The sequence below is a fragment of the Scyliorhinus canicula genome, chromosome 18 (assembly GCF_902713615.1).
Source record: "Scyliorhinus canicula chromosome 18, sScyCan1.1, whole genome shotgun sequence".
Taxonomy (NCBI): Eukaryota; Metazoa; Chordata; class Chondrichthyes; order Carcharhiniformes; family Scyliorhinidae; genus Scyliorhinus; species Scyliorhinus canicula.
The window spans coordinates 11,505,604-11,517,747 of NC_052163.1; the positions used below are offsets into that span (position 1 = coordinate 11,505,604).

The following is a 12,144-nucleotide window of genomic DNA, read 5'->3' on the forward strand; positions in this document are numbered from 1 at the left end:
CTGCATCGCTTCTGATGGTCCGGCTCAGAAATGGATCAGGAAGAAGAGGGCACAGATTTAAGGTGATTTACAAAAAGGAGCAAATGTGTTGTGAGAAAAATCTTATTCACACAGCGACTGGTTGGGGTCTGGAACGCACGGCCTGGAAGTGTGATGGAGGCGGGTTCAACCCAGGCATTCAAGAGGACTTTAGTTTATTATGTGAATAGGGACAATGTGCAGAGATGCGGGGCAAAGGCAGGGCACTGAGACACGATGATCAATTGGCGAGCCAGAGCGGACTTTCTACACCATAACAGTTCTGTGATTCTGGGACTTACCTCATTGTTAAACCACACTTTGATATCAACGTCCTCTGTGATTTGTTTGTACTGTGTTTTAAAAAGGGCGTCTTTAATGAGGATCGAGACTGCTCGCAGAATGAATGAGGCAAACAGGTTCATGTGGATGTAGTTCCTCATACAGTGAAGTTTCCTGCGGGAAAGAAATGGAAGATTCACAATGATGCTGGTTCGGAATTATTCAGCCATCAGAAAGATAAGTTATAGATCAGACTGAAGGGATCGATTCCTTCTGTGGCCTTTGTATGGACAAAGGTTAAGTATGTCAGTGATGGGGAAGAGTCTCCATCGAGGATGCCAGAGTTAAAGTGCCTTTAGCTGGGCCGAAAATGGTCATTTAGCCTCTTAAAAGTTAGCAAAGAGAAACTTTGACCAGAAACCTTTGGCCTGGATAGAGATCCATGAACCAGAGTGGAAAGGTCAGTGCGCTAGAGGTGAAAGGGCGGCCCAGAAGGAAATAAAATAGTAAAACTTGGGGAAATGATTGGTACAGGTCCGAACTGGCCTTGTACACCTTAAAAATGGAACTCCGGTTTAGACCAGTACCCCTCTTTTCCCAAGTTCTACTGTTTTTCGTTCAAGGAAGTGCATTTGGGGTGAAAGGTTGTGGTAAACACCACTAGTGATATATTGTGTGTATTACGGCCCGTGGTTTACAAGTACTACGGTAAATCCCTGCCTGCTGGCTCCGCCCAGCAGGCGGTGTATAAAAGTGTGTGCTCTCCCGTGCTGCAGCCATTCTGGTTCCAGCTACAGGAGGCACAACATCTTGTGCAATAAAGCCTCGATTGTTTCGCCATTCTCGTCTCGTGGTAATTGACGGGACATCAAAGGTCAGTATACTAGAGGTGAAATGTCAGTATTAAGGGTGAAAGGTCACTGCACTAGAGGTGAAATGTCAGTATTATGGGGGAAAGGTCACTGCACTAGAGATGAAATGTTAGCATTACATGTGAAAGGTACTGGAGGTATGATATTCGAGTCCATAACCAAACTCTGACCATGTGGGTGAGGAGGTCTGTAATCTTACTCTGGATAATATTTATCAGGGTTTTAATGAAAGTGTGAGCCCGTTCTTACCCAAATCCCACCAGAATGCCCAGAGCCAACACCAGAGTTCCGAGGGACAGTGAATACCCCACCGTGTACATAATCTTGAAACCGTGCAAAATCTTCCCCTGTTCCTGCTGAAAGATGACAAAGATATTGATTATTAAAGGCAAGATGGCGGAAGCACAGCAGATTGTCAATTCCAGAATTAGCCCCAACACAGTTTATTAGGGGTGAATGGGGAAGATGTACCCCTTGTTAATTACGCAAAATAGATTACAGACTGCTGTCAATATCCGGATGCACGGAACAAAGCCGAGGAACGTCAGTGAGAGAAATACACTGCAGAGAAAAAGTGACCAAATCTTCTGTGGTGAGGTGGGAGCGGAATTTACAGAGTACAACACAGAATGGTACAGTGCAGGAGGCCATTCAGTCCATCATATCACTGCTGGTTCTTTGAACGACCAATCCGATTAGTCTGCCCCCCCCCCCTCCCCTGGGCCAGAGATAAAACTGTTCCTTTCACATCTGATTGGGTAGAAACAGGGCCCTAAAGGGGCAGGCGTGCACTGGACACCCCTTACAGTCCTGACCCAACATGCGATCCCGTTAAGCTCAACACATGAAGATAGGGCCAATGGCCGCTGAATGCGATTCTGTCCACCTTGTGCCGCCTTCCAAAGGTGAATTGCCGCCCCTCTGGATGCTCTTGAGAACACACTCCTGCAATCGCCCAATTATTCCAACAGGTACCCAGTGCCGGGAATTTCCGATGTCCCTACCTGAGCTCGGTCGTCCTTGGGATCATCTTTGCACAGGCTGCTGTCGCGCCAGGGCTGTTTAATGGAGTCCATCACCCAGTGGCCATCAGGCCCGCACTTCCTGAACACAAAGCCATCCTGCACTGTAACAGAGAGAGATATTAGGATTCTTTGTTTCATCATATTGGTGGGAGGGGGCTGGAGGACTGCAGACGCTGGAAAAAAGAACAAAGAAAAGTACAGCACAGGAACAGGCCCTTCGGCCCTCCAAGCCTGTGCCGACCATGCTGCCCGACTAAACTAAAATCTTCTACACTTCCGGGGTCCATATTCCTCTATTCCCATCCTATTCATGTATTTGTCAAGATGCCCTTTAAACGTGACTATCGTCCCTGCTTCCACCACCTCCTCCGGCAGCGAGTTCCAGGCTCCCACTACCCTCTGTGTAATCTGCTTCCACCTCCTCCTCCGGCAGCGAGTTCCAGGCACACACTACCCTCTGTGTAATCTGCTTCCACCACGTCCTCCGGCAGCGAGTTCCAGGCACACACTACCCTCTGTGTAATCTGCTTCCACCATCTCCTCCGGCAGCGAGTTCCAGGCTCCCACTACCCTCTGTGTAATCTGCTTCCACCACCTCCTCCGGCAGCGAGTTCCAGGCACCCACTACCCTCTGTGTAATCTGCTTCCACCACCACCTCCGGCAGCGAGTTCCAGGCACCCACTACCCTCTGTGTAATCTGCTTCCACCACCACCTCCGGCAGCGAGTTCCAGGCACCCACTACCCTCTGTGTAATCTGCTTCCACCACCACCTCCGGCAGCGAGTTCCAGGCACCCACTACCCTCTGCGTAAAAAACTTGCCTCGTACATCTCTAAACCTTGCCCCTCGCACCTTAAACCTATTCCCCCTAGTAATTGACCCCTCTACCCTGGGAAAAAGCCTCTGACTATCCACTCTGTCTATGCCACTCATAATTTTGTAGACCTCCATCAGATCGCCCCTCAACCTCCGTCGTTCCAGTGAGAACAAACCGAGTTTATTCAATCGGTCCTCATTGCTAATGCCCTCCATACCAGGCAACATCCTGGCAAATCTCTTCTGCACCATCTCTAAAGCCTCCACATCCTGCTGGTAGTGTGGCGACCAGAATTGAACACTATACTCCAAGTGTGGCCTAACTAAGGTTCTATACAGCTGCAACATGACTTGACAATTTTTATATACAATGCCCCGGTCAATGAAGGCAAGCATGCCGTATGCCTTCTTGACTACCTTCTCCACCTGTGTTGCCCCCTTCAGTGACCTGTGGACCTGTACACCTAGATCTCTCTGACTTTCAATACTCTTGAGGGTTCTACCATTCACTGTATATTCCCTGAGGGCTGAGTTAAGGAGAAGCTCGCGTTTCTCCCCCTAGTCTTCCTCTATCTGGAGAAGGCAGCTGCCTGACAGGTACCCCCCCCCCCCCCCCCCCCCCCAAGGCTCCCAGCACCAATTCATGCACTTCATTTCTCAGAGCTGGTTGTTGACCCTATCACAATCACTTCTATCAATCGAATCATAGAATCCCTACAATGCAGAAGGAGGCCAATCGGCCCATTGAGTCTGCACTGACCCTCCGAAAGGGCACCCCACTCCCTCACCCTATCGCCGTAACCCCGTAACACCCACCTACTCTCTGGACATTAAGGAGCAATTTATCATGGCCAATCCACCTAAACTTCACATCTTAGCGAGGAAACCGGAGCACCCGGAGGAAACCCACACAAGCACGGGGAGAACGTGCAGACTCCACCCCAGACAGGCACCCAAGGCTGGAATTGAACCCCGGTCCCTGGAGCTGTGAGGCAGCAGTGCTACCCACTGTGCCACCGTGTCACCCAAAAGCTCTGAACAATGAGTGTAGGGCAGGTGCCCAAAGTGTCACTATCCCCCTCTATGCATCACTTTAGTTCAAGGTCATCTTTTAGTTGACCTCAGGTTGGGATCTATTGGCTAATGTTTACCAGACAAAGATAAGAGAGGAGAAGAGGGAATAAGAGGGGGTAAGATGCCACCATAGCGATTTTGGGATTTCTGCTCGAAGGCCTGAAACTGGAGGCCATGCGATTTCTCAGGGCTATGTATGCGTTTTTCCAGAAAGAGGAAAAAAAGACAACTTTTCTGGTCTCTTTCTGTGCTGGCTAACTCCGTAGGAATTCCATAATATCCTGAAAAGTACCATTCCTTACAATGTGACTGGAGATGGGAGGCTGAAGGGGTTCAAAGATCCGATTTGATTTATTTAGTTGATTAGGCCCCAAGTTTATCCAGTTCCTAGTGAAAGGCGTTTACCTGCGTTATACCACGGCAAGTACCAGGGACAGGAAACATTCACAATTGTATTTGGGAGGCCATCAGGCCAACAGGCGTACTTATCAAAGGTTCGATTGCACACGACACCTGCAGAGAAAAAGATAAGAGACTTGCTCAGTGAATGTTCACGGAAAGTAATAGAAACTAGAAACAAGGGCAGCAGGGTAGCATGGTGGTTAGCATAAATGCTTCACAGCTCCAGGGTCCCAGGTTCGATTCCCGGCTGGGTCACTGTCTGTGTGGAGTCTGCACGTCCTCCCCCTGTGTGCGTGGGTTTCCTCCGGGTGCTCCGGTTTCCTCCCACAGTCCAAAGATGTGCGGGTTAGGTGGATTGGCCATGCTAAATTGCCCGTAGTGTCCTAATAAAAGTAAGGTTAAGGGGGGGTTGTTGGGTTACGGGTATAGGGTGGATACGTGGGTTTGAGTAGGGTGATCATGGCTCGGCACAACATTGAGGGCCGAAGGGCCTGTTCTGTGCTGTACTGTTCTATGTTCTATGTTCTATGATATTAGCCACGGGGCCAGTTGATATACTCTTATCCTGAGTCCGAAGTTTATGGGTTCAAGTCTCCCTCTCGAAACCTAAGCATAAAATCTCGGCCGACGCAGCGTTGAGGGAATGCTGCAGTGTTACAGCCTTCATGGAGCTTTCTATGTTTCCTCTGATGGATAATGTGGCGTTTTTGGATGAGATAGGGGAAGGCAGGATTTCCGATATCTATGGAGAGTTGATGGAGAGGGAGACGCTCTGCTGGAGAGGTAAAGATAAAGCGAGAGGAAGAGTTACGTTGCGTATTTGAAGATGGGATGTGGAGTGAAGCTTGCACAGGGTAAACTTTACCCCCTTGTGTGCAAGACGTGCCTGATTCAGGTTAAAGTGGCGAACAGAGCACATGTGACCAACACACGCGTGAGTGGGTTCTTTCCGGAGGCGGAGGATAGATACGAGTGATATTCAAGGGGACCGGCGAACCACACACACATGTTTTGGTCCTGCCCAAAATTAAGGAAGCTCTGGGCTTCCTTTTGTGAGATTATGTCAGAGATTTTGAGGGTAACGGTTGCGCCCTGCCCGTGGGTGGCGGTCTTTGGGGTATCGGGTGAGCCTGATTTGCAGGAGGGGATGAGGGCTGATGTCTTGGCCTTCGCCTCTCTGAGAGCCCGGAGGAGAGTCTGCTAGGGTGCTGGGCACTCGTGCTGACTTAGGGGGATGACTTGGTTGGGGACATGTCGGAGATTTCACACTTGGAAAAAAAATCAAGTACGTCGGTAGGGTGTTGGAGGAGGGGTTCTATTTGAGGCGGAGGCTGTTTATCTCTTTTATGAATTGGTAGAAGTTGCGGGGGTGGGGGGGGGGGAGGGGGCAGAGATGGCAGGAGGTGGGATTTGCAAAGAAAAGGGACATGTGGGATTGGTGGGGGGGGTTATATGTTTACTAACATTTGTATAAAGATGAGTGTCTGTTGTGTATGTTGTAAAATGGAAAATTTCTGGGAATAAAAATATTTTCAAAAAAATTCAGCCTCAAGTATCATAGATCATAGATCCATGATCCATCATGATCCATGGTCCATAATCCATGATCCATGGTCCATGATCCATGATCCATGATCCATGGTCCATGGTCCATGATCCATGATCCATGGTCCATGGTCCATGGTCCATGATCCATGGTCCATAATCCATGATCCATGGTCCATGATCCATGATCCATGGTCCATGATCCATGATCCATGGTCCATGATCCATGGTCCATGATTCATGGTCTATGATTCATGGTCCATGATCCATGGTCCATGATCCATGGTCCATGATTCATGGTCTATGATTCATGGTCCATGATTCATGGTCTATGATTCATGGTCCATGATCCATGGTCCATGAATCCCAGCCTCAACCTCATCCATTCCCGTTCATTCCCGCTATTTAGGACCAATCAGCATAGCTTGCATCATTCCATTCTCCATCCATTGGCATTGAATGGGATAATGTACAAGATGGTGTGGTTTGGACCTGCAGATCCCTGGAATATGAGATGAATAATATTGCCATGGATTTATCCAGTAATAGCAGTAACACAAATTTAATAAGGTACAAAAGGATGCGACCTGCCCAGGAACCGATAGAAATCTGCCTAGTGACAGCAGTAGCCAGTATGTATTCAAAAGGCCGATGTGATGTGTCTGTCCCAGTAATGAGATTAGAAGGCAGTTAGATAGAATCAAATGTGAATAGCTTATTAATAGAATCGCTAGATTGGGAGATCAATGATGTAAATTAATGCTAATGTCTAGATTCAAGGGGCGGGATTCTCCGACTCCCCACCAGGTCGGAGTATCCTGGGGGGCATCGTGAATCCCGCCCCGCAGATGCCGGCTGCCGTATTCTCCGGTGCCGGTTTTCGGGCGGGAGCGGGTATCATGCCACGCCGGTTGGGGGCCGTTGACAGCGGAGTAGACAACCCCCTGCGCATGCGCCAGAATACGCCGGCTAGTCTGTGCATGCGCTGAACCATGCCGGCGGTTCTGCGCATGCGCTAACTCGTGCAGTCCCTTCAGCGCCGGCTGGCGTGGCGCCAACCCCTCGGGCGCCAGTCTAGCCCCCGGAAGTGAGGAGAATTCCTCAACATCTGGTCGGCCCAACGCCGGACTGGTGCGCGCCGTTTTTGCACCGGCGTCGGGCCATCATGCCGATTCGGGAGAATCCCGACTGAGGAATTTGAAAGGAGCAGACAGCCAAATACACAGAAGGCAGAATCAAAGTGGAACAAAGGTATAATTACCAGAACCCCTAGAAGCAAGACAGGCCAGTTAACATCGAACAGCCACAGAAGCAGGCAAGCCAGTTTCCAGCCAGCAGCCTGGGGGCCAAGTTTTACATCTAACAGCCTCTAGAGCCACGGCAGTGCAGAAAACCTCCGTAAAGGGAGTTTAAATATATTTGCTGTACCAGGACAAGATATTTCCCAGACTTGACTATCATCCCTGTATTGTGTGATGACTATAAGCTGGTTTTAACTTATAGATTTATTTAATGTGGATGTTTTTCAGGGAATTGGGGAAGTCTTAAGGAGTTCTGGGATCGTAGAGAGATTTTGGAACAAGGGGTATGATCTACATAAACTGTATGTGTATTTCGCAAATCATATATTTAATTGTCTTAGCATAGTATAGTCCTGTTCATGTGTATTTGTCTTTTCTCTAATTTGATAAATTGTCTTTAATAATTGTTACACAATGTTATCACTTCACTCCTCGCACCATTCCAAAAACAAAGTACCCAAGAACCGGTTTTCCAAGATGGGAAACCCTCACAACTAACATCAGTGTGCTTTGTGGTAACATACTAACAGCAGCAACTTGCCAAGGATCATTCAACATCCGAACCTGTGACCACTACCATCCAGAAGGACAAGAGCAGCAGATACCTGGGAACCCCACCACCTGGAGGTTCCCCTCCAAGTCAATCATCACCCCAACTCGGAAATATATCGCCGTTCTTTCACTGTCGCTGGGTCTCAATCCTGGAACTCCCTCTCTAACAGCACTGTGGGTGTACCTACACCAGACTGCAGCGGTTCAAGATGGCAGTTCACCACCGCCTTCTCAAGGGTACTTAGGGATGGGCAACAAATGCCGGCCGAGCAATGCCCACATCTCGTGAAAGAATTTCAAAAAGCAATGTACGAATCATTACCTGATGTGTTGGGCAGGCTGGGTCTATGTGGACTGCGTTTGATGCAGTGTAGAGAGAAACAGGCTTCCAACACTTGATGAGATGCAACACGATTTTATTTGACATCTAACTATATTACATGCTTAATTGTGGGTTGACACTATGCTGGCTTGACTGGAGACCTGAGGCTAACCTAACCAGACTACCTTACTACCACATGGTGTTTGTTCTAGCTGCTGCTCACGGGCTCTGACTGTCTCAGAGGCTGCATCCCGAGAGAGCGGGAAAACTGGTGCCCTCTGGCTTTATAGTGGCTGTGTCCTGTCTGGTGATTGGCTGCTGTGTTCTGTATGTTCATTGGTCATCCTGTGTGCCAATCACTGCCTGTCTGCACTCCATCATATACCTAGATGTATATTATGACATTACCATCCTTGGGAATGGCAGACATGAGTAATACAAATACCAGGAGAGACCAGACATTGTCATGAGCGGTGCTGACAGCAACAGGGAATGTAATTGGTGCAAGGAACATGTGGGCATTAGCAACCATGGGCGGTAATGCCAAGGTATCGAAGACTATCCGAGGCAGTGAGGATAGCCTGCCCTTTTCAGCTGCTATGGGTATCGGAATTCTGCAACAGCAGGAAAATCCCCCCCCTCCCCCCGCTCTGCCCCTACCTCTGCACAAAGGCATCTAATGAAGCTCAGGAAAACTGGGATCTGCTCAGGAGCACAACTCAAGTGTTTTAATAGTGGTGACCCCAGCAACTTCACTGGGGTCAGTGACAGGATATTGAGAGGGAGGCGGCCAGACGTACAGAGACAGAAAACTGAGTTCCGTCCCCCACCCCCCCCCCCACACACACACACACACACACACACACACACAAAGACCTCATGGGACATCACCAAACAAACTCCGCTTTGTCCGGGGTGACGGGGTATCCTACCTTTCGGCTGTGGGATCCGGGACATGTTTCTAAAACATTCATCAGAATATCTTTGCCACTTTTCCACCGTGTTCTCTAGAACTTCAACTGATGCCCCCTGAAAAAGAAATCAGAGCAGAAGATTGTAAACGTTTCCAAGATGGTGCCCTCATGTCGAGAGGAGGATTGGCATGAAGGACGATTGGATTGGGCACACAGCAACATGAGGCACCACTGATGGACTGAACCCTGTGCAACATGGGCTTCCTAAAGGCCCAATACTCTCATCCCCATGTAAACACACATTCCCGAGGAACATTCCTGTTGATCCAGAACTCTCAGACCCAGCACACGGTTCCCATAGGGATATGAACAGGAGAGGAGGAGGGCAATTGGGAGTTGGCAGCAAGCGGGAAGAATGGAGGCAACCCAAAGAGGAGTTGGCAATCTGGAGAGAAAGGGGCGATCTGGACCCCTGAGTTTAGCAGTGGGGTAATGTCTACTCAGATTGGAAGATTCTGTCAGGGTGTAGAGTGTAAGCTCCAGCCCCGGGAACAATAACCCACTGTGAGCCAACAAGTACAATGTTGTAACCCTAGGAATAACTGTGTATGCTTATTATAAACCTCAACCTCAGGTAAAAATCAACCTAATGATTTTTTACCGATAAAGAATAGATACCTCATGTAAAAGTCAACTTTAAATTTTCAGGGGCCAAGCCCCAAAATTGCAGAATTGGAATATAATCCTGGAGATATTCACTGGCGGGTCACCGCGGAGATCCGCGTTTCTCCCCTGAACCTTGTACATTTATCCCATAATCGTCAGGTTGGTGAAATGTTTCTCTTTGTGGGACGGGCAGATTGGCTGAGGCGTTTCCAACATTACAACAGTGACTGCACTTCAACAATGCTTTTCATTGGCTGCAAGGTGCTTCCGGGACATCCTGAGCTTGTGAAAGGCATAGATAGACATAGAACAGTACAGCACAGAACAGGCCCTTCGGCCCTCGATGTTGTGCCGAGCAATGATCATCCTACTTAAACCCACGTAACCCGTATACCCATAACCCAACAATCCCCCCATTAACCTTACACTACGGGCAATTTAGCATGGCCAATCCACCTAACCCGCACATCTTTGGACTGTGGGAGGAAACCGGAGCACCCGGAGGAAACCCACGCACACACGGGGAGGACGTGCAGACTCCGCACAGATAGTGACCCAGCCGGGAATCGAACCTGGGACCCTGGAGCTGTGAAGCATTGATGCTAACCACCATGCTACCGTGAGGCCCTAAAGGCGCTATAGAAATGCAGGGCGGGCTTTTCCTCCCTTTCCGCACGGTGTGATCTGCCGCGACGGAGGGCGGTGCATTAGTAGCTGGCGGCAGGATGATCTGCTCTGCACGGTTCCCCGTTGAACGCACCGCTCGTCGTGGGGGAAACCCGCAGCGGGCAGTGCCGTCGGTGGGACACGAACATCTCGCCAGTTTGAATGGGCAGGGATTCCCGCTTCTAAACCTTCTGTTTTTTTGATCAGTGACATGTTTGTGTGATAGCCCCCCCCCCCCCCCCCCCCCGCCCCGTGGAGCTCTTTAGGACATTTCATCGCATTGGAAGATGCTGCAGAATTCATGGATTTATTTATTTCATTGCTGCACGTGGCCTTTCAGCCGTGCATCAATCACAGCAAGTCCCGGACCGCAGGCAGTCGTCCAATAAAAGCTGTTCCTTCATCCGCCCGGTGTCTCGCTCCTTTGCCACACCCACTCACCAAGCAAGGAGCAGTGGGAGTGATCACCATGGAGGGAGCCAACCCACTCACCAAGCAAGGAGCAGTGGGAGTGATCACCATGGAGGGAGCCAACCCACTCACCAAGCAAGGAGCAGTGGGAGTGATCACCATGGAGGGAGCCAACCCACTCACCAAGCAAGGAGCAGTGGGAGTGATCACCATGGAGGGAGCCAACCCACTCACCAAGTAAGGAGCAGTGGGAGTGATCACCATGGAGGGAGCCAAGCCATTTGGGGGGGGGGGGGGGGAGTGTTATGGGGACAGGTGGGATCACTCGAGGTGTGGGGGAAAGATCTGCAAAGGCCTGGAGGAAAGTGACAGTGGACATGGGGGGGAGCGCGTGTGGAGAAGAGGTTTTAACTCTCAGCATCCGCCCCCAGAGACTGACTGCCTACTGCCTGCCTGCTGCTGATAAAGGACTTGCCAAATTTTCTTAGCAGCTCAGGAACAGATCCCGGGGTGGAAAATGGCGAGGGTGGGGGGAGATGGCGGAGGTGGGAGCGTGTGGGGAGATGGCGGGTTGTGGGGGTGGGGGTGGGGGGAGATAGCGGGGGTGGGAGCGTGTGGGGAGATGGCGGGTGTGGGAGGCGGAGGGGGGGGCGAGATGAGGGGGTGGGAGCGTGTGGGGAGATGGGGGGTGTGGGAGGCGGAGGGGGGGGCGAGATGAGGGGGTGGGAGGGGGTGGGAGCGTGTGGGGAGATGGGGGGTGTGGGGGGGGGGGAGATGAGGGGGTGGGAGAAATGGCGATTGGGGGTGGGAAGGTGTGAATTTAAACCCAGTCACTCATTGGGACTTTGAAGGGATGTTTGGCCGTTCCTTCACTGTGGCTGGGTGAAAATCCTGGAACGCCCTCCCTAACAGCACTGTGGGTGTACCTACACCTCATGGCCTGCAGCAGTTCAAGATGGACGCTCACCACCACCCTCTCAAGGGCAATTAGGGTTGGGCAGTAAATGCTGGCCCTAGCCAATGACACACACGTCCCGTGAAAGAAACAAACGGTGCACCGCCGGCTTTACACTCAGATCGGGTTCATATTGAATCAAAGTCACAGACTGGATTTCCTCCGAGTTTACTGATGCACTTCCAATGTTCGACGGAGAAATGCCGAGCTTTATTTAGAAGCTGTTGCATTGACAAACGGATGTTACAGGCTGCGGTTTCTGTCCATCAGCAGCTCATTCAGATGATGTTGGGTTACAGTTCCTCCTTCCCACCCTCTACCC

The 12,144-nt window shown here is 50.3% G+C and overlaps 1 protein-coding gene across 3 annotated transcripts in view; it reads right to left on the reverse strand.

Moving 5' to 3' along the window:
* LOC119953487 (glucagon receptor-like) overlaps window positions 1-12,144 on the reverse strand; it is a 150,720-nt gene that overhangs the window by 47,900 nt on the left and 90,676 nt on the right. For all 3 annotated transcript variants that reach the window (XR_005458033.1, XR_005458032.1, XM_038777819.1), the window contains exons 3-7: window positions 9,143-9,239; window positions 4,494-4,601; window positions 2,177-2,298; window positions 1,422-1,528; window positions 321-474 (exon numbers count right to left, since the gene is read on the reverse strand). Coding sequence is in view for 1 of the 3 variants with exons in the window: in XM_038777819.1 (XP_038633747.1) it covers window positions 321-474; window positions 1,422-1,528; window positions 2,177-2,298; window positions 4,494-4,601; window positions 9,143-9,239 (588 nt within the window). In the remaining 2 variants the exon portion in view is untranslated. The remainder of the gene's footprint in view (window positions 1-320; window positions 475-1,421; window positions 1,529-2,176; window positions 2,299-4,493; window positions 4,602-9,142; window positions 9,240-12,144) is intronic.